Source organism: Neodiprion pinetum, chromosome 1, assembly GCF_021155775.2.
Source record: "Neodiprion pinetum isolate iyNeoPine1 chromosome 1, iyNeoPine1.2, whole genome shotgun sequence".
Classification (NCBI taxonomy): Eukaryota; Metazoa; Arthropoda; class Insecta; order Hymenoptera; family Diprionidae; genus Neodiprion; species Neodiprion pinetum.
Genome location: NC_060232.1, coordinates 22,568,469 through 22,595,071, shown reverse-complemented (window position 1 = coordinate 22,595,071; position 26,603 = coordinate 22,568,469). Strand labels below are relative to the sequence as shown.

The 26,603-nt window shown below is 37.1% G+C and overlaps 1 protein-coding gene and 1 long non-coding RNA gene across 5 annotated transcripts in view; one reads left to right on the top strand and one right to left on the bottom strand.

Moving 5' to 3' along the window:
- Positions 1 to 26,603, bottom strand: part of LOC124218484 (sodium-coupled monocarboxylate transporter 1) — a 77,900-nt gene that overhangs the window by 2,094 nt on the left and 49,203 nt on the right. For 3 of the 4 annotated variants that reach the window (XM_046625023.2, XM_046625188.2, XM_069133258.1), the window contains exons 2-5: positions 4,201 to 4,572; positions 2,762 to 2,936; positions 1,037 to 1,191; positions 148 to 288 (exon numbers count right to left, since the gene is read on the bottom strand). In XM_046625023.2, the coding sequence (XP_046480979.1) occupies positions 148 to 288; positions 1,037 to 1,191; positions 2,762 to 2,936; positions 4,201 to 4,556 (827 nt within the window). In that variant the 5' untranslated portion in view covers positions 4,557 to 4,572. Of the gene's footprint in view, positions 1 to 147; positions 289 to 1,036; positions 1,192 to 2,761; positions 2,937 to 4,200; positions 4,573 to 5,664; positions 5,847 to 26,603 lie in introns of those variants that run through there. The other variant, XM_046625099.2, reaches the window with a different exon arrangement.
- LOC138190410 (uncharacterized) lies at positions 7,892 to 8,633 on the top strand. The gene is made up of 2 exons (XR_011176309.1): positions 7,892 to 8,029; positions 8,405 to 8,633. It is a non-coding gene; the product is annotated as an uncharacterized lncRNA (long non-coding RNA).

Here is a 26,603-nt window from a genome sequence, read left to right as displayed (position 1 = left end):
TAAAATTCAATCCAGACGAACTGCATCGACCACTACAAGTAGTTGGCTCAATATTTGGACCAGAAGTTTTTACGACCTAGTGTAAATTACCACGAAAGGGTTTGTAATTTCCGGAAATTGGCACTAGTGAGAGGCGAATGCACTTACTTGGTCACTTTTCTCTTGCTACTCATGCTGCAATATCTCTGGACGAAGTTCTGCTGGCATCCGAAAATCGATAGACTCATGAATAGCTGTCCTACCACAGCTGAAACCGTAGCCACACGTACAGTAGGGTCTAGATTGAAGCTGGAATGGACGAAGAAAAAAACATTAGAATCTTACCGTGGGGTGCACAATATTAAATACTATACAGTCTCAATGCGTCGAAAAACCCCATGCAGTATCTACAAGTCCAAGTCGTACGGCTTGAGGTGCATGACAATTTTCTGTATAACTACTCTTACGAAATTTATAATTATCGAGAACATAAGGAATTTCCATTGTTTGGCATGAATCCAAAACACAGTGGACGATTCAATTCAGTAATAAGATATTCCAAGAAAACTGTTCACGAAATTAATAGTTCAAAATAACTGGCTATTTACTAGAGGACGAACAGCAAACTCAACGGTGCATGCGAAGGGCCCAACAATTCAGCCAAACGGAATGCTTCGCTATTTCACACCATGCGATATATAAGAACTTCATTTGTCGCTTTATCGTCACAGGACTGTGATCAAGTCAAGAGTAAATATAAGCTGGAAGCCTTTATTCGATAGTGAAACATTCCACATGAAGGGCGGAAAGTTTGATGGCTGATTCTGAGACTAAGAAATGTGTGGTGTTGAATTTACTTTGTTTGTACTGGAGGTATATTCAAAATGTTTAAGTGAACTGTATAGAAATTATCTATACAGCTGGCTAGTTTCATTTATTGTTGGAATTAGGTATTTGTCAATATTGAAATGAGGCCCCATGTTGCATATCCGAATGAATCTTGTAATGTATCAAATTTTATTCTGATGTATGCAAGGGTGAGAGACAGAAAACTTACTCGAAGAAATCAAGACGTCCTCTTTCGGCGGTAATATTCAGTACAGCGCCAACTCCACCCACTTCGAAGACACCTTGCATTATCATAGCAAGGCAGATGCCAATCATCGTTAGCCCCTGAATGACGTCACTCAAAATGGCAGCCTTTAGCCCACCCTGAAATGCAAAAGAGTTGGTTATTCGGGCTTCGACTGACTGGCGTCCTAATGTTTATATTGAAGAACATTTTCCATGGTCTATTTTCTTCAATCTTAACAATGTTTATTTCCTACCATCGGCAAAATATACTCGCAGCGTTACACTTTGAATATCACGTTGACTCTCGAACAGTTTTTGACACTATATTACCATATCACGCATCAGGGGTGTTGTTAAGTCCAGACTGTATCGCGTAATTCGAATAATATTTACATGGGTAAGAACGTAATGTTGTAATTGTGTTCCTGTGGAACTAAATTGTACAATGCCAGTTTAATAGTTTTTCGTAATTTCCGTATGATTTCCTGGTAAATAAACCGGTTTTGAGCCTGAAGATATCAAAGAAAAAAAATAAAAAAAAAAATAAAAATATCGTTAGAATTATCATTCGCGTGCAAATCAACGAGGTTTGAATTTAATTGGTTCTTCCAGACGAATGAATATTACACGTGTAATCCAGATTCGACAAACGGGCGAAAACTCATACCCACTGGATCGAAATGTTCTTCGAACCGTGCAACTGGTTAGATAGTTTTTACACGTTAGCGTATATATAGTTGGGAACTGCAGCTCGATTCGTCATAAAATGAAGTCTCTTCGAACAGTCTTGCCGCTAGTACCTACGTACCTATCTACGCTACCGTCTACCCTCGACTATTCCCTGCCTTTTCGCATTCTTCGTTTTCCTTTTAACTTTCATTAAAGATCTCACTCCGTATCTACCGGTGCTTGAGTCACCCGTTCTGCATTTAACGATCAGAACATACATTTGTGTCGCGTACGTGACTTGAAATTTTCACCTTTATCTACTACATACTCCCTTGAATGAATCGTCTTCACATCGTTTCCTTCGTGACAGTGGAATCCATGCCCTTTTCTCAGAGACAATGTTGAGTTTATCGTGCATATAATAAGAGATAAGATAGCTACCGATGGTACTCGAGTAATTATCACCCTCCATCTTACAAGAAATGTATGCAACGAATCCGGAGTTAAGGCTTGTACACTCAAAAGGTAATCGTTACAAGTGTTAGGCACTGATTCTTGAGTAATTAAAACATGAACCTTGTCGTGTTTTCGCACGGATCAATTTGATTAGCGGTGTTTGCCTAGTACTTAGAATCGCTACATGTGTGAATAATCACGGTAGGCATTACAGGCTGAAACGCGTGGAACCAATTACTCATGATATGAATATTAATTTCTATGAATTTTCAGCACCGTTTACCTACGTCTATTTCAACGACGTGACGATGAACAACAAAGTCCCTAATTAGTTTTAGCCCTGAAGCTGCAGAATCCATCCTGTGACTCAGGATTCGTATATTTGAATTCTGACAGTGAGATATTCTGCACGAAAACCGCGAGTGAAGAATATTATTCTACGGTGTTGACACGAAGTGCAGGCATCTTACGTGCGTTATTACAAAGTGGGTAACACTTCAACCCTGGCACGATGTTATGTAAAAATCTGTTATATATGCAACCGAATCGGTACTGTAGAATGCAATCGATATTTCAACATTACCATGACAGTGAACACAACAGCGATCATCGTGATGGCAATTATGCTGGCCCAATAAGGAAGTCCGATGACCGTCTTCAGGGCTACACACGGAGTGAACACAGTCACTGCCAAGTTCAGTAGACTACGAATGACGTAGGAGAAGCTGGCGAGACAGCGCACTGTTTTAGAATTGAACCTGTAAGGGTAAGCATCAGTTAAAATAACTGCATCATGTACGTGAAATGATGAAGGCAGCATGATCGGTGATGAATTTGGTTGGTCGGTAAATGTTGTTGGCTTATTTCGGTTAAAACAATCGTATAGACAAGGTTATATGGATATTTGTATTTCAAATTACGCACATAGTTCCTCATCATTTAATTAATGTCGATTCAGTTAACTCATTCATAAAGTATGTGAACATCTGTCAGGTGATTGCGTAGGTGACGATACACCAGACAAAATGGGTGAGCTATTATATTCAGAATAACACTGTCTGTCAGCTGCAGAAATACATCTGTTCTAATATTACGTCTTTCAACTAGAATACTTCTTACTTGCCTAGGCTTCAAAATTCAAATACTTTGTTTACTATTCGGCTTTAATATTTACACTGACGAAAATTTCTTTACATATCGCTACTGGAAAATTCTGGATAAATGGGTATTATGACTGTAATGGTTTGAATATTGTTGAATTCACAAGAAAATATGGTACATGTAACAAATTAGTGTAATTGTAGCTACCGATTTCACATTTTCTGCTTATTGCAACGTTAAATTTGTTTGCTCACAATTAATTCAATAGATTTTTTCAGCTGGTCAAGGCATTAATATTAATCTGTTTTTACACCAACATGAAATACACCAAAATCAAATAGTAACGAGAAAATATAGTACTAGTAACCGTTATCAAAAATAAGTAGAGCACAACAAATTTTCTAGTCACAGCACAAAACTAATTGTCAGTTTATACCCAAAACTATAATTTTTTTAGCCATCGTAAAAAATGAAAACATTTAATGACTATTCGGTAATGTGAACTATAAATTTCTCATGCAATCAGTGTGGCTTTGCTGGATTTATTTCGATGTCTGGTGAAAACCGAATTTCAAATACCTGTTCCTTTATGTCTATAAAGTATTGCCTATAGTCACATCTTTAGTGCTAAATTTCAATGCGTTGAAATTGTAAATAGACATAATGCAATCTAAGTTGTGTTGGAGATTTGAGCTAGCTTTGAACGCATCAATTTGGCGAGAATTAATGGATCCCATTTTTTTCGTCACAGTCCAGACTGGATATGATACGTTGTAAAGACCCTACACATGCACTAATTGTGTAATCATGTAACTTGACAATGCTGCCAGCTGATGATGATCAGCAGCCGTCAGTGCTCAGTGTTGATAAAATGTTATTGTTGTTCGTCGCATCGCAATGGAGGAAGTGACTGCGGTTTACCTCATATCCAAGTACTGGTACACCGAAGTGATGCCAAGATTGTAGTAAACTGGTACAAAAATGAAACAGACAATGGGATATGCCAGCACCATTCCGTAAAGAGTCTCCCACATCGCGCTGCCTCGGTAGTAGAGCTCGGAAGGATATCCGAGAAAGGAGCGGACTCCGAGTGTTCCTCTTGCTATGGACAACATCATGGCTGCCATGGAGACAGTTCCAGTCGCAAACACGTAGTCAGCCTTCGTTTCCTTCTTTTTTGCACGGAATCTTCCCCACAAGGGTATGAGGAAGGAGGCAATAATACAGACGGCGAAGACCAGGTAGTCCACTACCATTGCTGATGCTTCCATCGCCATCTCTGGGATCTCTTTTCTGAAAACAGAACAAATGGGGATAATGATACGTTCTTATCAAACATTCTTTCAGGGTGTCTTCCAATTTTTTCAACAGATTTTAACAGACTACAGAATGCAGAAACGGCAAAGTTGGTGGTACACGATATTCCGTGCGGACAACAATGGCAAGAAATAATATCTGGAGTTGAGAGGTTGTTGGCTCTATTAATGTAATGGAGCCACGGAAAGCAGATATTCTTTGAACCAAGATGCAAATCGTTTCGTATATTATCACGAATGATTTCTTGGTAAAATTTAGTACCAGCTTGAAGTTTGTAATCACTTACGAAGCTTTCTTGGGCTGATCGCACGAAAGATCCCAGAAGGTACTTTTGTAACTTTTGAATAGCAATTTTCTTTACAATCTAATTCACGATGAAAGGCACGTGCTTCTGTGGTCATGTAACAGCGGTGCCCACTAATCACTTGCTTGTTGAATCGAATAAATTTTTGCCAAGTTCAAACACCAAGGGAGCTCAACGGAAATCAAATGCTAACGATGAAACTTTAAGGACATTTCAGTTCCAAGAAAATAAAAAAAAGAAGTTGGATCATTGCAATACTGATGATTTATTTCAGCTTCAAGCGATAATTTAAAGCACAAACATTTTTTTTTTTCGTGATTTTAAATTTTTTCGTGGATTTGTTCATCTCTAAAAATCACGAGAGTATATGGAAGAACAGTGTGTAAAAATTTTCATTAAACAATCACAGACTTGGGTGTTACTGATGGTATCAAATCAGTGCAATTACTTCAAATACTGCAATATTTATGGAAAACCATATTAAATTTTGAAATATATACCAGAAAAAAAAAATACGTGACAATCTATTTTTCACGAATGCTTACGGGATACATATGTAGAGACAAAGGATTCTTTGAACAGAAAATCGAGGCAGTAAAAAAATTTGAGTTGTACTCAGATTTCGTATGTGGAAATATCTAAATTCCCACAGTTATTAAAAATTGTACGTGGGAGCAAAAGGCAAGAAAACATGAAAAAATATCCACACTAGGTATATGTCGAATGAGATTCTGTCCAAATCACAATGATATATGATCACTGACCTGTTGGGTTATCAGCGACAAATAATTTTCTACGAAAATGTGGTGATTATTGGGTCTGGCGATCTGAAGTGAGACTGGGTGAAACTTGGATATAGTGGGCTGGTGATTCAATGTTTGTATATTGTATGACGTGATCAACCAAGAAATTGTAATGCCACTCGATCGAAGAGCCGTCACGAACTGGCTCCACACATGTTCGTTGCTCTTTTTATATCATTATGCTGCTCTCGCGACTCCTTATCTTAATTGTTCGTCATCTCCACTGTACAAGCGATGTGGTATAATCCTTGGGCCCTTCGATCGAGTGGAAGGGGAACGGAAAAGAATTCATGCTCCTAATTATTTACAATTTTTTCTTACGATAAAGCATCCACGTTTTTCGACATTTTTAACATTTTTAGCAAATTTATGAAGCGCCAGTCCCAAACATTCAACGCTGTTTTTCTTCTCATTAAACATTCCAAAGGAAAATTCCACTATAGTTGCGAGTGTACAACTGTACGACTCAAGAAGATCGATGCGCGTCTTATTTCGACTCTGCTTGAGTAGTTTTTTGCAACAAACGATCCACCAAGCCAATCCTCACCATTATCAAGTTAGGGATAAGTTTTACACTGTTGAAAATGTCATATCAGCAATTGCCTCTAAAAGTTCACGCGTTTCGAAGCAGAAGATTCCAATTTCTTATGGATTTGGGAACTTCTCTCCGCAACCGCAGACATGGTTTCAAGAAGACATTGATTCGCTGGTAGATCCATGTGCCATGACAATTTTGTGATGGCTTGCGTGCGCATGGCTCAGATTTTCATTGGATGAGTGTGCAAATGTTAGTTGACCAATGGACCCATCACAATGAATATTGAAGGTAAAGCTCATCACATGGGGTTTGACTCGTTTTATTAAAGTACCCAATCATGCCCAGTGTTCCCTTCCTTCCAATGCCAACGTATTTTGAAGTGGTGGCAATAGGAATTGGGCAATCTTGCGCTCAACCTGGATTAAGATTAGCCGTCGAACGCCATCGATTACGCAATGCTTATGGGGATGCTAAAGTTCGGTAACCCATAGGTTCAGAAATGTGGAATAGCTTCTGATCAAATCAAGTCCTCCAAGGCCAGACCGATTTTCGTTTCCGGGAAGTTGAAACGCGCAAGAACTGACCAATCGAACTAAAGATGAATTGGTTCAGATATTTCATGTGAAAATTACTGATACTTTCCAATGGTGATAGTATTCAGTAGACTGAGCAGAGGACACTGTTCAACTTAGCCAAGGTGATAACTGAAAAATTTATCTCGACCAAGAGGTCTGTTTCTCAAGTCACGTGCTCAGCGAGAAAAGCTGGAACTCTTTACGGGGACTTGGTGCTCTTTGACACGAAGAGCTTCCATTCTCCTGGAAGTATCTTCTGAGAAGATTTCCACGCATGCTGCATACGAATTCTGATGTGAAGGGTAGAATCTCAAAGGGGTGCCCCCTCTCTCCGCGTCGTATCTTCAAACGCTGTCATCCTCCGCCACCTTTCACCCCAATATATGCTCGAAGTTCCCCTGGGGCATCTTCGGCTAAGTTAGCTTGCTACTTAGCGAGCGCAGATCCTACACACGTGCATGCAGGATGTATCGTGTCTTCGCATCTTGAGCACCAAGAGTAGTTTTCATTCCCGCTTATATTGCCAGCGGCAACAATCATAATCGACCAAATAGTGAGCAGCTGTTCACTGAAATTGTGGGTTGATTGAATCGAGTGCGTTTGTGGTCCAATGAATTAATGGCAGCACAATATACAAGGATAAGATTACAATTTGTACATGTAATGAGTCTGTGTTACTTTTTACTCTCTGCTTTATCCCCGAGGTAAAAAATTAATTGACCTCTGCAAGATGATATGCACGTGAGTTTGTTTCTTCGATCGTACAGGTCCGGCCATCGCATACGAAAAACACTTTACGCGAGTGTTGAATTAACCGTTGATATTACTTTCAGAGTTTACTGAATTGAGGATATTGGTGGTTTACAGTTCGTTATGGGGAACCGTTACTGACGCTGAGTCTAGACAATATTATGAATTGATTATGTTTAAGGAGGGAACCCATTTTAGACCGATCGAAAAATCATCTTTTTTTTATTGCATGAATCGTTAGTATAACTATTCAAGAATATGTGGTCAAAATTTCAAAGCAAAATTCCCATTAGTTCGAATGCAATGAGCACTTAAGTGACCGCCCGTAATTATAACGGAGCGGTCGCCCAGGCCCTTCTTTTCCAGCTACCTGCCTCAATACCGCTGTGCTATTGAATAATAGAATGACGCATATGGGCAAGAAGAGGGATTGCTATATGGTGCTGGAATAGCTGATTAACCGGTGAGCATTTTTTATAATTAATTGCTGCCTTGAATTTCTCGTTTTCGCTACATTTTATTTCAAACGCGTTTTTCTCGAAACGACTTTTTTTCGACTTGCGTACATTCTAGCTCAAAAAGTTATCGATCAATCGTTCTGAAATTTGGTGTAGATATTCTTTATTCAATTCCACGTGATACGAACCTAATTCGGGGATTATATTGTTATTAAAAATATATGTTTTTATGCAAGAAAGATGAAAAAATATAGTATAAAAACATGACATTGTGTTCAAACACCTCAAAAACATGCAATTTTCAATTTGTTTGATCAAAATTAGGTTCATATTATTAGAAAATATGTTTTTAATGAAAAAAAAAATCCTGATGATTACAGATAAAAATTGCGACGTCAGGGATGTACGCAAGCCAAATGCTCGGATGGCAATCGCCCATGGACTGCACGCGGTAACTCCACTATTTCCGGCGGAAATCATTTGAAAAAATTTCAAAGTGTACTTGAAAACATAAGTAAAATATCCTCCAAGTTTAAACATTTTGTGATTATTCCTTCCTGGTTAAAAAAAATCATGAAAAACAGCAAAATTTCGACCTCATAAACCGGTTTCCCCCCTTAATGTACCACTGTAAAAATGTTGTACAAATGCATAGCATACACTAAGTCGAAGCATACTTCCAATGTTACGGATTTTTTTAAAAACACTGAACAAAATTTTTAATTTCCCTTCAGAGTGTACAGAAATCTACAGTCCTGTTTTATTTGTAAACTGATTTTGTTCCTTCGAAAAGAGCTTTTAAAAAAATAGATGTGTTTGAAATATTATTATAATAATTCCACTAGTTTCACATATTGTAACTATTTAGGCTCAAAGCAAATAAGACTGATTTTCGACGGAAACTAAAAAAAAAAACTACCGTTTATTTTTAATTTATTCTCAAAAAAATTTTAACTGAGGTATGTGTCCCCTTAATCTGCACAGGGCTACCAAACTTCATCTTTTGCACTTTTGCTGTGTGAAATGAATTCAACGTTGTTCGTACGTCACTTACTTGAGAAAATAGCGAGACTTGCCGAGGGAAAACTATTTTCTGTGACGTCACTGCGATGTTATAAATGCACGGTTCGATACACACACGAGTCAAGAAATCCCTGTACGTATACATGCCATAAATCCGTCAAAAGCCCTAATATTGTTTAGTTTTTATAAGCACAAAGTAGTCGAGTTTATGACGAAGGTAGCGCAGGTAATATATTGTTGGATTAGGCAATTTCTCTGAGTTTGGTATATCGACAGTAAATTCTGAATTTCATCAGTGATTACGTAAAATGCATCTATCGCTGATTTGTCAAATACATGTCAGTGAATCGTGAATTAAACAATCTCACCATTGCATCGTATGCAACCGTTAAAAATGCCCCTGTTTCTTGCTCGAATGTTGTGTACACAAGCAACCATTTTTTTAATATTCGTTAACACAAATTACGATTACAAGGAGAGTATCAGACTTCCGAATCAAGGATTTTTCTGAAATTCCAAGGGTTCTTTTTTGGCCAAAATGTGGAACTTCTGATGCTCAGTTCCACCCATTGGGCTTTTTTTTTGCTCAATTCACAATGAATCAGGTTGTCGAAAATTTGCATTTTAAACTTCAATATGCTTCTGAAATGATAATATATTCGTTCACAATTGAATATATGAGAGCCTGTAATCGAAACTAAAATAGAGGGCAACGAAAGTTAATATTCAAGACGAAAATACACGATAGGTTTCGTTTATTACATATAACGGCATTTGGCTCATCGAATTGCTAATTTAATAAATTTTCACTGTAATGAAGAGAGGTGGAATGGATAGAACTACAGACCAGAAGCTCTATATTTTGGGCCAAAGAAGCACGCTTAAAAGTTTCAACAGAATCCTTGATTCGAAACTCTCACACTTTCCGTGTAAGAAATTTTTTAAAATTATGAGTAAATAGTAAAACGATTGAAACAAATCCGGAGTTTCATAAAAACAAATAAAATAAAATCGATAGTAACGAAGTTCATGGTACAAAATAATCATGGTGCTCCTGATGGTTTTTATTCCTTTACACATTTGTCTTCTTTTCAACTATATACCCTGGCAGTGCAGCCAATAAACTTAGCTTAAGAACACTGCGTAATAAGAAAAAAGAAAACATTTTTGTTGATCTTGTTGTAACACGGATGAACATTTTTTAGATTATGTTCCATCCTTAGGGCGTTGCGATCTCGCAGCGAGAACTCGGTATCCTTTTGAGAAGCTTCGGGATCATAAAGCAATGCCACACGCTTGTCGTGTACAGATACCGTTTTCATACCTTTGTACACATGCCAAGAATAAGCATAAAATACTAAAAAATAACATCGATAGATCACCTCAATCCTTTAAAGATTCGCGATGAGCAAGATGAACATTTTTGCCACAAAATTCCGATCGTAGGCTAATCCAAGAGATAAAGAGAGCCGCATGTATGAAGGCAAAGCGAGTGTTTTCGAAGAGCACGTGACAGCCAAGCAGTCGCATGTTTGTCATTTGGTGTTGCAAGATAAGTGAATTAATTACACTTCATTTAGCAGAGTATTCCAGCGATAGCCTCGTAAAAAGAGGTTATCTAAACACGTCTCGGTACGATTAAATCGTTCGATTTTACAAGAAAATTTTACCATACCTTCCATCGTTAAGATTAACTCTCTGCACATAAATTTGATAGATAAAATCCGAATGCCGATCTACTTAAAGATTATCGATGATGATTGAAAGTAGATCGATTTGATGGCTGAAAATCGGCACTGCTGTTACTGAAACACTTCTGTATTCGTAGCCGTTAAAATAAATCTAAAATATTTGGCCCCCGTTCAAAAATCTCTTTTCACACATCGGCGGGAACTCTCATGCGGAATGGAATCAATCGAAAGGAATAATTCAATGCAGTTTAAAATCCGATTCGATAAACGAATTTCGAGGTTGCGCACACACAAAACTGCAGCGGCGTTTACTCAACGCCAACGATTTCACCGTCTCATATATGTATATGTATATCTATACGATGTATCACATACCTTTATACATATACGTATACATATCACCTATATTCATAATACATGTATAGTGTTTTTCAACAATCCTGAACCGTTGCCGTTCGGATCCGTGTCCCGATATCCGTGAGCGAATTGTTCGTTCGGTAATGCCAACGACGACCATAAATTTTACAGCCAAAATCTAGGTACCCGACAATGGCAACGCCGGCTCTCTCTCTCTCTCTCTCTCTCTCTCTCTCTCTCTCTCTCTCTCTCTCTCTCTCTCTCTCTCTCTCTCTCTCTCTCTCTCTCTCTCTCTCTCTCTCTTCAGCTCGCCTCGTTGTCTGCCGGTACTGGTTTACGTGCAGGTAATCAAAGTCCAATCAATGAAATCTGAAACGACAGAACTGTCCACTGCACAACTGTATATGGTTACACGTGAAATCCGAAGCAGAACACGGCAGCATCTGCATCGATTGTCCAGCAATCGATGTTCCAACCCATTTCGCGCAAGGTGATTCGGTTATACGAATTGATATTATATCGGGTAAGGTTAAATTGAATGAGGCTTGGCTCGGAGGAGAAAAATTCCGTCGTCCGTTTCACAGAGAATCCGATCGAATGTACTTCTTGATTTAACGTAACGCAAATTATAAGCCGATTACAGTCTCAACAATTCTCATCTTTCAGTTAAGCCGATCGTCAATCCATACATACGCGTATACAACGTTAGCGCTATTGCTAGAGCAAGATCTTGACTTATTTCTTAGCAAAAGATTAATCACGTTTCTCTCTTAGATACCGTGCGAGAAAATCACCACTGATCGAGTAAATTACAAAGGTATCTAACGATGCCTTTGATCATAGTCTGGCCGCATGATTACACCCTTTATGAATAACGAGTGGTAATTATCCGGTGGTGATTCCTCTCTTGCGGCTATTGTCAGCTATTTGAAAGACGGGCTTACCCAGAAACTTAGTTGTTTGCACAGGGTATAATCTCCTAACGAAACACTATTCTTGTAGTCATTCCTTAATCGACTTTTCAAGCACAACTATACGTACATGTATGCAAGATCGCAAGACATAGGATTATGTCATTTCAGTATACCTACCTATTGAATTTTACATCATTAGAGCTAAAATAGTTTCAACACAACAAGTCATATCGATTGCTACTCAAATTTTCGGTGTTAGATTATGAAATTGATCAATAAACATGCTTCGCATACGTTAATGTATAAAAAAAAAACATACGACTTGTAGACAGTGCAATTTTCAGTACATAAGAACTTTATGCGCTGGACTAGGCTTCGAGTTACTTCATGCATTCGGAAGACTAATAAACCAATACTTCAATTGACGAGACGAGCTTTATGTACGATTCCAAATGAATGCGCATGACTTCTTTTATCTTCAATTGGCTGCTTGGATGCACGTGAGTAGATTCAAATGGTTTCACATGACATCGAGTATGGTTGACCCCTTGTTCAAGAATAAAAAGACACTAACACCCAAGTCGTAATTAATTTCATCGTATAGTGGGAGTATCAGCGACAATCAGGCTATTTTCAATTAGGATCTGTTTAAAAAATAGCCCAATGCCCATCTCGGGAAGTGCTGCTAAGGTCGGTGAGGAAGAATTTTATAGCTAGGTTTTGCAAAATCTACAGGGCTACAAATCATACTGTTAAAATTGCCAAGTATGAGAGATCAAATATGAATGACACTGCCGCGCTACGGAAATTAGGAGAGTTCCAAGGATTAATTGGCGAACATTGACATCGACGAAAAAACTAGAATGTAAGTTCCTGCGAATGTTTAATTTTCAGTCATCTGCAGATTTTTTTTCCCATAAGAATCTGGTGCGCAAACTACCAAATCACATTGGTCATGTGCTTTGATCTGTCGGACTTTTGATTTCATTCAAATTAGCTGAACTGTGCGACGAATACATTATAAAGCTTGGAAAAATTATTCATGACGTTTACGCCATTGTCGCCAAATTTCTCTCCGTCTTTTTGCGACAAGGCGATTTGTAATTTCTTCTACACCCGTCTTTCTCCTATTCCAAGATTAAGACTTTGGGAATTGGTCCGCAGATATTGCGGCTGCAAAATAACTTATTGAGCCAAAGTACACTATTCGTGGTTAAGACGGTGAGTGAAAAAAGACCGAGAAAGTTCTGCAACTCGGAGAGACAAATTTCGCAGAGCACAACACCACTGGATTCACCATAAGGCAGTCGTAAGCTCAGTATAAACCAATTCCAGGGGATTCTCGTGATTAGAGGGGAGGAGCCCGCGGCTATATGATCCGATCTTCTCGCGGATCTTGGACAGAAGGGTTTATGAGGAAAGAAAGATGGAAAACATTTGGCAAAAGATTCTCAAGAAAATGGTACATTTCTGATGATTGTTAAATCAAGTTTATTGGATCGGCTGTAATTATAAGCTATTTCTTTCTTCAATTACGAATATCTATTAGATATACTGACGTTAAATTTTCTTAATTTCCCCAGGAATTGCTACACTGGACTACAGTTATTTTGTCTTACATTGAAAAATGTAAATGAAAAAATATTTTTCATGTTCAAGAACTTCCTCGAGTAGCTTGAACAATCGAAACGCTTATTCGACATTTATTAGTCAAAATTTCCCAATTCAAAGTACACTTTATGTAAGAATGTAAATTTTGTTTCTATTCACTAATAATTTATAATTTTTAAGCGTAAAAAATAGAAAAATGTTGCGACTATTAAGTATATTGCAAGCCGAAAATTTCATGTTCGTGTATTTTTTTCCTTACAATCAGCTGGCATTGCGCAAGAAAAAAACATAAAATCGCTAATACATTAGCAAATGTACAACATACTTAAAGGTATGTATACGTTGCGCTTATTTCATTGCCACAAATGAACTGCAATTTGTACAACTGCGACATTATATTTTTTCAACGTCTTTGCGATTTCTTATATTTCCATACAGTCGAACGTATTGAAACAATACAAGCTGGCCGAGTTTGTGTATTCACAACTAGATTTTGTCCTGACGTAAGTCTCGTTTGTAAAAATGTTTTGTAACAGTATCTGTAAAATTCTGTCTCGTCGCCCGCAGATGCACGGGAAACATGCATAATAACTCGGTAATGATAAGGCGATGCTAATTCGTTGTTTACATTGGTTTTACGGTGAACGATCTTACCGCAGGATCAATGCTAATGTTTGTTTCTCACTTAACGTCGGGAAACTGTTTTAACGCATGACGCACATTAGCGATAATCAAATACACGCACACATGTGTTTCGCGTAATCTTATCGGCCTACAGCTGCACCACGTGCTTCGTATGAAAAATCTTCGACGGCGAGCACGTGCTTATTGCACCGTGGCGATAAACGCCTTCGCGCTTCGCAATTCCCGTCACTGTCATATCAGGGTTGTCTCGAAATTCTGTTTGCTCAGGACACGACACATCAGCTGTATAGAAGCAGGGAATACTGTTCTACCTTGACCACAGCGAACGCTGAAACAAGTCCCTTGTTCAGAGGTGTAGTAACCATGCACGGAGAGAAATTTTTACTTCCGATTACCGCTCAGTCCTTAACTATTTTCATTTTTTACCACGATCGAAAAACATAGTTCTAGGTACAAAATGAAAATTAGTTTTCTAGCTGTTACCAGAAAGACTAGTATCCGTTACTATTCTTACTCATTACGATCACTGTTACTATATTTTCTTGTAACTGTTGCGAAATTTTAATTCTTGTGCAATAATAAATTGACGTTAAAGCCTTGTTTAACTGTTTAATTAAAAAAGTACAGTGAACCGAACAAACTGATTTTGCGTTTCAATTGCCAAAAAAGTATCGACAACAGCGCAAAATGGTTACGTGTACCTCGTTTTTCGTAATTCCAACAATATTCAAATAGTTTGTTTTTTTTTGACGATACCTGTTTTACTGAATTTTTCTAGTTACTATAACAAATGAAGTTTTTCTCAGTGTGGAGAGCCGAAATATACCATAGTTGTAATATTTCCAAGACCGTTAAAATCGGCAGTTCACTAAAAATTTCCTACAACTTTCGGATCATGGTACATATGGTGTACGCTTTATGTATACATATAGTATATATAGATAAAGAATGAGTGATACATACGGTTGTCCATATCGCTGTACTTGACCGATGGTATAAGCGATTTGTACAAGTATTAAAATGACATAAAAAATCGCTCGGCCCATACGAAGTTTATGTGAACGTGAGCACTCTATGGTGGCGAAAATCTGAATAGCCCTGTTGTGAATAAAATACCAAGCTGATTGTTATGGTGATTATTATGGACATTGGTTTCCAAATGGCAACCTTAAATAATATGTAAAAAATTGATGTGGGTATGGTAACAAAGTTTTTCAATAAAAACGAAAATTCTGCCGTAGCCGAAACTCACGAAGTGACAACCGACAGGTAATGTTGTATATGATTTGTATACTTTAGAATATGCTGCCAATGAAAATTCTTGAGACTTGGTCAATTAATCGTGGCTTCTCTCTCATATACATGGTGTCTCATTTTAATGAATCCAATCAAATAACTCTAAAACCAAAAGTGTAAGTGAAAAATGTTGCAGACAAAAGTTGCGAGGTTCAAAAGGGGAAAGAAAATGAGAGTGTCGGATTTTCCGTAAATGGACCTGCCGAGGTCAGATAAAGGTCAACTTGGTTTTTTTAAACGGAAGAGTATATTTTTTCATCAGCATCTGAAGGGGCATCAAATTCTCCATCGAAAAGTAAAGGAAGATGCTTGTTATCTTGTAAATTTTTGACCCATGTTCTAAGCTGATACATGTAATATCGCGTAGTATCCACGACCCTTTTTAGGTAAAATTTAACTATCTACAAAACGAAATCAAAAACAGCTTCCTAACTTGTATAGTTTGCGAGATATTTCGTTTAGCATTTAAAAAATTCAAACCTGATAAAGCACCTCTTAGAATTTTACAACCGAGTTACGGTTTCACGAGACTTCGTTCTGAGACTAAAAACTAAATTTTAGAAGAGTACGTAAGTAGAAAAAACAAAGTAAAAAACCGATCAAATACATATAATACATATTCCCGTATAAATGTACACAATACCCATGCAAAAAATACTTCCCTGAAAGAGAGTCAAATTCACGAAGTATTGGTGAGATTGATTTAAAAATTATGTAATAAAAGATTTGTTCAAAAAAAAAAAAAAAAAAATTATTTAATATTAGAAACATATAATGTATTATACATAAATGTTATTCCTGTCAATAGTACTTAAGATATTCTTTTTTAAATGTGTTTGGAAGAAAAGTCGACGACCGTTTCTTTCAACTTCACAGCATTATTGGGGTCCATGATGTTATTTAATTTTCGTCGGTTCCAGAAGTTCAGAAATTCGCGATGGATTGATTCCCCAGCTTGTTCAGACGAAATGTCAAAAACTCTAGAGATTGCTCAAGATGATTTATGCATACGTGAATCTTCAATATTTCAGTTACGTCTGTGGCAATGAAAGATTTTTTCAATTCAGTCAATTTTTCAACGCATATCCCTCAAATATTTTTGAAATAATTCAAAACCAATTGCCTAATTTTCCAGATTTTTAAACCAACTCTAACCCGTGCTAACAACCGGGTCTTTGTTACAATACACGTGTTTCGGACGAATTTTCAGTATGTATTTTGTTTTAAGAGTAAATCTCCCCGAACAGCAACTCTGATTCAAAAACCTTTCTCCAAGTACATACGAAATATGTTTTTATCCTTCACCAAAAAAGATTCAAATCACAAACTACTGCCAAGTACATGTCTGTTAATTCGCAATAAAAGCACGATTGAAACTTAACCCTTAGCTTCCACATGTCTCTGTAATCACACTGCTGCCACACTGGGGTAATACTGACCCTAAACTTATCCAACTACAAATGGTAATCAAGTATGCATAAAAAACAAAATAATTTACACATTAACATATCTTCAAACTACAGATAAAATAGGGCGGTATCAATCGGACCCCGGTATAGTAGTCAAAAGTTAATAAAACTTTCCGACCAAGATATAATCAGTGAATATTATCTGTGCTCTTGACGTCAAACTATAAGTGTGCTATTCAACATTCCTGTCTTTGCGTAATTACAGGCAAAGGATTGGCAAGTGCTACATAATGGTATTGAAAATCCAGGAACAAAATTTAATTATCACGTGAAACTTGGCATGCCTCTTTCAAGGTATGATGCATGCATGGAATGACAATGATAGAATTTGATTCATTCCTGAAGGCATTTTTCTAAAAAGGCCCAACGTTTATATTAGGATTTAGCTTTTGATCTTTCACTGGTTAATGAACAACTTTTTCGACCATTTATTCATAGCATGAGTCACATGTAAGTATGAGGCAAAATTTTTGTGAAATATAAATGTAACCTATAAATATGCACACCTTGCGTTTACTAAATTGCACCCTCTAGTAACTTTTGACTCATGACGAGCATTTTATACCTTCGGACACTGTTCTCATGCATAAAAGGGAATTGTTTTTTATATAGATTATTAATTCGTATTGCAGAAAAGGTGAGTGCGTCTGCTTTGATTCAGTAGATATCCGGTACATTGATTTTCGATATAATTCAGCGCGGTATTAATGAATAATCTTTATAATATTTTTGAAGACTCAACGGCTTGCAGCACAGGACTGATATTGAATCCTATTTCAACGTGTGCGTTTCAAGGTAAACGAGGCTGTTGCGGCTTGGTGCAATTTCTAGACAAAGTTTTGAAATTCCGTTATAAAAATATCACGTCTGAACAAATGAATGTCATCATGATTTGCTGTACAAAGGCTGCTCTTTGACTTAATACAACTTTCATTTGAAAGTGTTAGGAATTGGAAACCTTTCATTTCGTAGTAAAATATCGACAAGTGTCCCACCCAAGATATCAAAGTCTCCTCTACCACTACACAGCCATGGCGAATTCAATAATTCTACCAAGCGTTTGCGAGGTTTAGGAAACTGAAGACGGGGCGGAATTGAGCTAGGTAGATTAGGTGGGAGATTGAATGAGGAGAGCTCGTGGAGAGCCGGGTGGCCGAGGTACGCAGGATCCATAGATAAAGGAGCGGAGATCGGTTTCGTCCCTGACCCTGAGATGCCGTTAATTGATACACCGTGAACTTGGTATTAGAACCCACCTACAGCATCGGATACGAATAACTATCTTTGCAGGATGTCTGTGTGTGCGTCTATTGCTTAGGGTTGCGTAGTTAAGGGAAATTTTGACAACAGCCGTCGCAACTGTAGTTTGAATAGTAAGTTCTTCCGGGTCAATAAGTTGGGGAAAAGCCATTCTTCATACAAGATCATCATTACGGTGAATTCTGCAGGTGCTGTTGATTATCGATAGCTTCACCCCCGCAACGAAGGTACTCCAGGACAATCTCTCTGATTTAAATTTTTTTGTAATACGTTATGGTTGAACAAAAACTAAGCGACATATATTTTTTTTTATCTGCCATTAAACACTTTAAAGGGGTGAAACCATTCTCCGAAGTAAGGCAGGTCGAAGAGTGATTTGGCGGTCTTACCCACAAGAACATAATATTTTTTAACCAATTCAATTGGATAAGTTTTTTCATAACGAGAAATTAAACATGTAATTTTCTCAATGGAAAACAAAAAACTGCCAAATCGCTACTTGACATGCCTTGCTTTGGAGGGTGGTTTAACACCCTTAAAGTGTTTGATGGCAAATGTAAAAAATATGTGTCACCTAGTTTTTAGTCTACTATAATATGTTGCAAAAGAAATCAAATCGGAGAGATCGACCTGCGATATCTTGCTTGTCAGTATGACGTATAATATTCAATTTCTAGGTCTACTTCAAATTCTCTGTTTTACGTCATCGAATTTTTTTTAAACAAGTAAGATTTTAGGTATCGTCAAAATTACACGTCTTTCTGAATTTTCATTGGTCTTGATAATTTTGAAGATATAAGATCACATTCGGTTCTGCAGTTAAAGATCCCTGTAGTTTTTGAAAAACAAATTTTCAACAAAATCGCATAGCGTTATAATTTTTTTTATGCTTCTGCGCCACGCCTGATGGGTTATGTAATTTTAAATTCATTAAATTTTTATAGTGTAATTTATAATCAATGATCTAAATCAAGTACGTAAACCTTTCAGTAGAAATTATTTTTCCACAGCGACTATCTGATCTGTTGATAAAGTTCATATGTAATTGTAAGTATACTTTAACATCTTTACTTTCAAACTTCGATATCAATGAAGTACTTCTTCATTTTATGCCAAGTTGAGGGACATCGCTTCCGTTTAAATTCACAAATAAAATCCATATCATCACTCATGTAGTCATTATATCCAACAACTTGTACGTTCAGGATGAGGATACGATAGTTCAGAAAACTGTAGGTAATTGTTCAGTAATTGATGCTGTAATCTCCATTCTTGTTATTAGAGTAGTTACAGCAGCAAATTTTTCCATAACAACCAATAATTGTACATTTTATTCCAAGAAACAGTACGAAGCTGTATTCATTGCCTTGGAATAAAAAACTTCCATTAACCATTTTAAACCATTTACAAAATGCTTCGTAATACTTGTATAATGATAGATCAATCACAGAAATATTTCGATTGTGTGTGAAAATTATGAAATGCATCCGAAGGCTATGTTTTCGAAACCCTGAATAAATTTGTTTTCATTTCTCTTTTTCACCTTTCTTCTAATTAAGAGTTCAAACGAATCAGTTGTCTTTTGTGATAAAAATAATCGCCTGGAATTGACAATTCGTCGAATCAAACCAGGCCGAAGTTTGTAACGTTAACGTCGCGAAACATCAAGGAAAAATCATTATTGTGCAATTTGAGAATGACTGTCAAGGACTAGGCTTTTTAAAATATGTCTATATTTTGTTTATCATGATTTACAATTCTAAAAGTGCAAAGCAACGATTTTTCCTAAACATGCGTTGTTACAGTAACGCTACTAATTTCAACCTAATAGTAGTTTCAGAGAGAACGATTGTGGAAGACATAATTACCGCATTCAACGTCACAGGGAACACACATTGTTGCACGAATTCATGTTTACCCACGATTGTTTAAAAAAGAAAAACAAATAGGAATCGTAAAATCCAAGCAACTTAAAAGTAATCGGCAAATGAAATGAGAAAATTACTGTTACGTATTTCGAATGATTCAGAGATGACGCCGACGATCCATCAATTAATTACAGTAACACAGAGAACGGTTCTCGTTTATTCAGAAAGCATCTGGCGCTCTGGCTGCGAGTATAGCAAGCATAAAAATCCACTAATAAGCATCCTCACACGCGTGTATTGTTATCTCAAGAAGCTGTCTAGCACTTTGAATATGTCTCACATGAGTTACAGCTGATATCGCGTGTTTATGAATAGTAAATAATAACAACGACATTAATCGGTTGATAAAATACATCCCAATATATGGACATCGCATGCTTTATGCCTGCTCGCTTGGCCAACGATGTTATTACGAATGGTTATATTATTGCTGATTTCTACTCGGTATTTTTTGGTAAAAACAACGTCACGATCGGAGAAAAAATTGTTTGTTTCAACTTGTCAGAACCTTTTATCACGTGCTCTCGTATGTAGCTCGAGCATTCTATGTGGAATCGTACCATTTCACCCCCACTATCTCAGATTTGAGCCGTCATTTTTTTTTTTTTTTTTTACTGGCCTTGCGCTTCTGAGAAGAACTTTCGACTATTAAAAGGATTCGTTGCAAAATCATTTTTGTACTGTAGCGTATGTTTGACCTTTTTCCTGTTAGTAACCGCGGATGAGTTTTGGATAATTTAATTCTTGTATTCTGAATCACTGACGAACAATTTTCAAATGACATTTCAAATATTCGAAGTATTACTTGTCAATTAAGTATTATATCGTCAGTTAATGTTACAATCGATCTTTACCAGAATTTGAGTAACACTTAATTGAAGATCATTATTACTTACAGAGTCTCTAATGATTGTCAGATCGAAAATGTTTAGCAAGAGCATAAAAAGATTCTTCCGAGTAAGAATTGGGATTCAAAAGACGTCGAGCTGATTTTAATCCTAATATGTGACTCCTCTGAACCAGAATACCGATTCTTGATAAAACATGTGTTATGGACAAAAGCGAGTCAACAAACAGAACAGGTGGTCGTGACCGACGAAAACTCAGGTTTCTTGTTCGGCCTGACCTTGTTGAATGCAAACAAACGGCAAAGCATTCGAATCCAGCTGGTTTTCTCATAATGTAAACTGTAATATGCTTTGCACGTAAGGTAGTTCCCACTGAATAAATAGTATCTTATGTTAGAAATACAAGTATTATTATTTTAATTACTCTGTTTTGCCACATTGCCAGCAGCATGGTGTACTTTTTTGGTGGGGGCAGCTGAGCTTGAAAGGTACACTGTGCCAACCGTGATGTCATGTAAATATGTGTTCCACTGACGTCGATTAAAGTTTATGTTTTATTGTATACATGGTCCCTTACTACTTAAGGAAAAGTACAGTTTTTCAAATCGCTCGGTCATCGATATTCAAAAGTATTAAGATAACACAGACTGTTGTAGATCAGAGTTTGGATTTGGCCTATAAAAAAATTCTGCAATACATTCTACAAAATTGTTTTCGTTTGAAGAAAATCAGCGAGAACAATCAAAATTCGATAAAAAACAAAAAAAAAAAAAAAAAAAAACACTTCACATTGACAAATAGACGGCTTGAGCACAAAACTGACATTAAATAGTAATTCCAAAGATAATATCGTTGACATGCAGTCGGAACCTTAATTGAATTACATTTATTGTTAGAGCTTCGATTGAATTCCGTAGCACGTTTCATTTCCAAATTGTCGCCGTAAAAAAAAGAAGTACAAGAAAAGAAGAAATAGATGATTGTTTGAAAAAGTACGAAACTTATAATTTAATACAAGTGTAATTCTTTTAAGGATAATTTTTATCGTTAGTCCGCACAACAACAAGTATTTTTTACAGTCAATCCAAAGTAACGATTGAATGTGCTGCAATTATAAAGCCCGTAAGAACGTCGGTATCTTTGTACTAAGAAATCCCCGAAGTCGTCTACCTCTCGTGATAAATAATAAATTTCCAGTTCAAATGTTTAATCCTCAACGGAAATTAGGACAGTGTTCCAAAAGTCAAGGCTTTTGGTTTATCAGAGCCGGACAGACGATTCCGGATGGAAAAATTAATATCTAAAATGGTTAGTCTTTGTATACATAAGCAACAAGAGTAAATAAGAAATTATGCGAGTCTCACACCCGGAGGCATAATCCTCATCTGGAATGAGGGTCACGGTGGTGAAATGTCAAGGTGCCTTAGGTCACCGACTATGGCTAGATAAGTTCAAAGCGCCCAAGTTTGATGGGCGAAAAGTTTACGGAAGTTGAGTTAGGCTAAGTCGGACTGAAATCTGGTTTAGAACTCGGCTTTTACATTACGCATCAAAAGTCGAGGGAAAAATTTTTATTGTAAAATGAATTCATACGGAGCTTCCTCTGACCTACGCACGTCGCTACGTGCATGCAAAATCAAATTATGGTAGATGCGAACATCTTAAAATGACACTTGAAGAGTTTCATCGAATAGAAATTTAACTTATTCGCATGGTTATAGCAGCATTGTTCAAATTTCTCGTTCCACATTCACTCTCAAGTTAGTTCTTTGTACGACTGGCGTAAAATTGTATATAATCAGGTTCAAAGTGTGTTTAATTTTTTAATAGGTCATACTAAACTTTGCTAAAAGGCTCGATGGTTTGAAGAAAATGAAAAAACATCCGTTATCAAATCTTGGTATTGACGCTTCTTTACCCTAATTATTGTTCAAGTTTGAACCACAGCGACGTTTGATAAAGTGCACACGGCTAAGTTATCGTGCCGCGTGACTTCTAATCTCACATTGAATATATTGCGTGCAAAACATGATGCGGTTGTTATCATAATTATCGAAAAATAACGATACTCCAGTCTAAACACCATGTGAGAATGACTTGCGTCATGGCCTGATTATTCACAGTCGCGAAGGCGGCATGTTTGCATTTAGAACTACGAAAATTCATCCAAGCTTAGCAAATTTCTCTATCCAATTATTGAAATTCAATCGATTTCTGAGAAGAGTTCGATTTGAGTGGAAAATTTACAGACGTAAATTGATAGAGAAGGCTAAACTGACTAACACTCGTCGTTAGTTCAAATAAAGGAAAAAATCTATTGACTCCACCAAACATGGCAAGTGAAATGTGTGTTCAGTTTGAGCACATAAATATTTTTTTTCCATCTGTTTTTTATCATTTCCCATCAGTGGTTTCACCCGTTTGGTTTAATTAACACGTAAGAAGACCATCCGGTTGTTCAAGGATGAATTAATTCGTAACCATTCTTCAGCCATGTTCCTTCTTTAAAAACCGACATTCATTTGTACCATTATCTTTGTCACGTACAATCACACATCTACATTGTTTATCAAGTTTCATATTAGTCTCAAAATCTGAGAGTCGACTCTTTTCGGCCTCGCTTGCTTTTTCTTATAAATATCGTGATATAAGGAACCTCTCATATATCGATTCCAAAAGCATTACTTAGGATTATACTATTTTTACTGAATATGACGAACGATTCCTTGGAAGGTCGGGTAAATTATTTATAGTCGAAACAAAACTCCGGTTAAGGGGGTGCCCCGGTCGATTTCGATTTTGTCGTATGTATACCCAAATATCGAACTCCACGTATCTCGAACGTGAAAAAGGGCTTTACAATCTCATTCTATACACAATTCTGAACAAAAACACTCCGATACATTTTAATTTAACGGCGAAATAAAGAAATGGCATGGATTATAAGAAATCGCAATAACAAATTCCGTAGAATTCATACCACATGTTTTGTTGAGAATTGTGTATAGAATGGGGTTGTTGAGCCCTTTTTCACGTTTGAAATACGTAGAGTTTGATATTTGAAGATATATACGTCAACGTCGAAATGGACCAAGACATCCCCTTAACGTGAACCAATCTAGAAACAATTTTCCAGCTAAGCATTATTGGTTTCTGAAAATGACCTGCATGGCAAACAATAAAATAATGATTCAAAATATTAGGTTTATATCATCAACATTGTACAGTTCACATTATAGTTGGCATAGTAGTCGTGTACCAAATGTGGACCGCAAGTCATTTGACTTTTTCTTTACTATTTTTGCTACACGCTGAAGAATTATCCAAGTCGCATCGTTATTCGATTTCGTATTTTGTTAAGGCTGAGCTGAAAACGGCTTACCATTCGTGGTTAACGTCATTGGGAAATCGAAATAAAATGAAGTGTTTTTCCAGTCCTAGAATAACGTTCACAAACGAATTGTAGATGTATGTGCGGTACATATCGCAGACGATCATTTTGATGGAGAGTTGATTGAAAGCATTGAAAAAGTTGAGGATAAATTGAACCAAGAGTAGGGAGTAACATTAACCTTGGAGTTGAAGTGACGCTGATGTGATAATGGCGATTGTACGAGGAAGGGGAATAAATTTAACTTTTAATTAAAGTTGAGAACCGGCGTGAACATAGTAGAGCGATGATCTTAGGGAGAGGGTAGATCCAAAGCAGGGAAAGAGCAGCTCAGGGTACTGCGAATATTTTTGATGATTGGCGTCTTTCGTTACGCCCTCACGTTCGATGGCTTTTCCCGCCAATTCGCGTTCTCTGCCGTAAGATCACTGCAGGCGAATGGATCACTGGCAGTGTCATTTTTCACAGACGAGAACAAAATAGTGAAAGCATAAAACAGTAAAGGAGTACTGTTACAGGGCACAGTCTTGTTTGAACTAACAAAAGAACAACGCGCCCGAAATCCGAGTTACATTACCTGTAGACAAAAAAAAAACAATAGAACCGTAAACTCAACGTTGAGGTAGAAATAACTCATCGCGTTTTTGATACCAACATCTTTATATTCAATTTAAAAGAATTCGAGCAAACTTATTGGACATGAAAAGAAGCTGGACATCAAAGTACCTGTAACGGTCATTTTTATCTCAATTAATAATGCCTTCCTACAACTATATTAAATACCTCGAGCCTGAAACCACACTGCGGGCCTAGATGACTCAGGTAAGATTTTGGATTGAAATCTTTGAATTTAAAATAAGAGATTGCGATTTGTGTCACCATCTGTTCAGTGATACAGAGTCATATTTTTTTCAGTTTTTCAACTCTGTTTATTTCAAATTTTTGTGAATACACGTACTTTACTACCTTATTTTATTTTTAAGGATTGAAACAATGTCCCTAATTTTCATTTCGCCTGAAAACTTCGATAGTTCCGTTGTGGTAACTGTTCAAAGCCATGAGGCGAACTTGAAGGATCAGCTGAGCACTATCATCGATCTTAAGTGTTCAAAATTGAAACCTTTCACGAGCACTTGAGCTGAGGAGCTGATCCGGTATCCAAGGGCTACATTTTCATTGTAATTTATCGACTATTCAAGCTCCGCCCAACTCCAGACCTTCGTCCTTTCTGATATGGCTTCGAGAATGTTTGTGCTGGCTCGTTGAAATTTCTTGTACTTCGGAATTCGGTAAGTTATGTGTAACTGATTTTTGGTCGAGTATATAGCCAACAGATTTCGTAAAACGTTATCTTTATTTGAGAAGCTGATCAACACGCCATCGTGAAACAATCGTTTTACCCTAACTATATCAATAGTAACGACATTTATATTCCATAAGTCGAAATTCATATGACAAATACAGCCATCGAAGTAACCATCGCGTAGCTCGTGAGCTCTTAGGGTCAATGAAGTTGATAAATGCACCCTCTGGATAAACGAGTAAATTTTACGACGTAGAAACGAAGTTGATGAGTAAATACTGTGACTTTTAGCCCTCTAAGGCAAGCGCAACAACAATTCTGTTGATTTATTGATTGACATACGTTACACCAATCTTGAAAACGATCGGTTCTTCTCTGCGGTTATTAAAACCGGTTAAACCTCATAAAAAGCAGAAAAGAAGCGAGGGGAGAGTTACGTGACCGATAGAACACCGTAGACTGTTCCTAATTATTCGGAATTAAAGTTGAAAACAGATTACGTCTGAGCACGTATGAGTTAGGGACAAATTTATTCGGGTTGATTGGACAAAGCCTGGGGAGCCTTCCACCGGTTAACCAGACACACAGAAAAAGGCAAACGCGCGCTATTCTACACGCCAAAAGCCAGTCTCAAACACGTTGGGGATTTTTCGTTCGTTCGCGATAAGAAACCGGACTCAGGCCTCCTACTTTTTATTCAGAAGCTAACAAGGGCTCAACGCGTACAAACTGACCTAGAGAGAAGGCTTATCCAATTGTTTGAAGCTAACCATACTTCTGTCTCATGTTCAACCGAAGCGCAACAAACTTATGTGTAACTTCCAGTTTGGAACAGACACATTC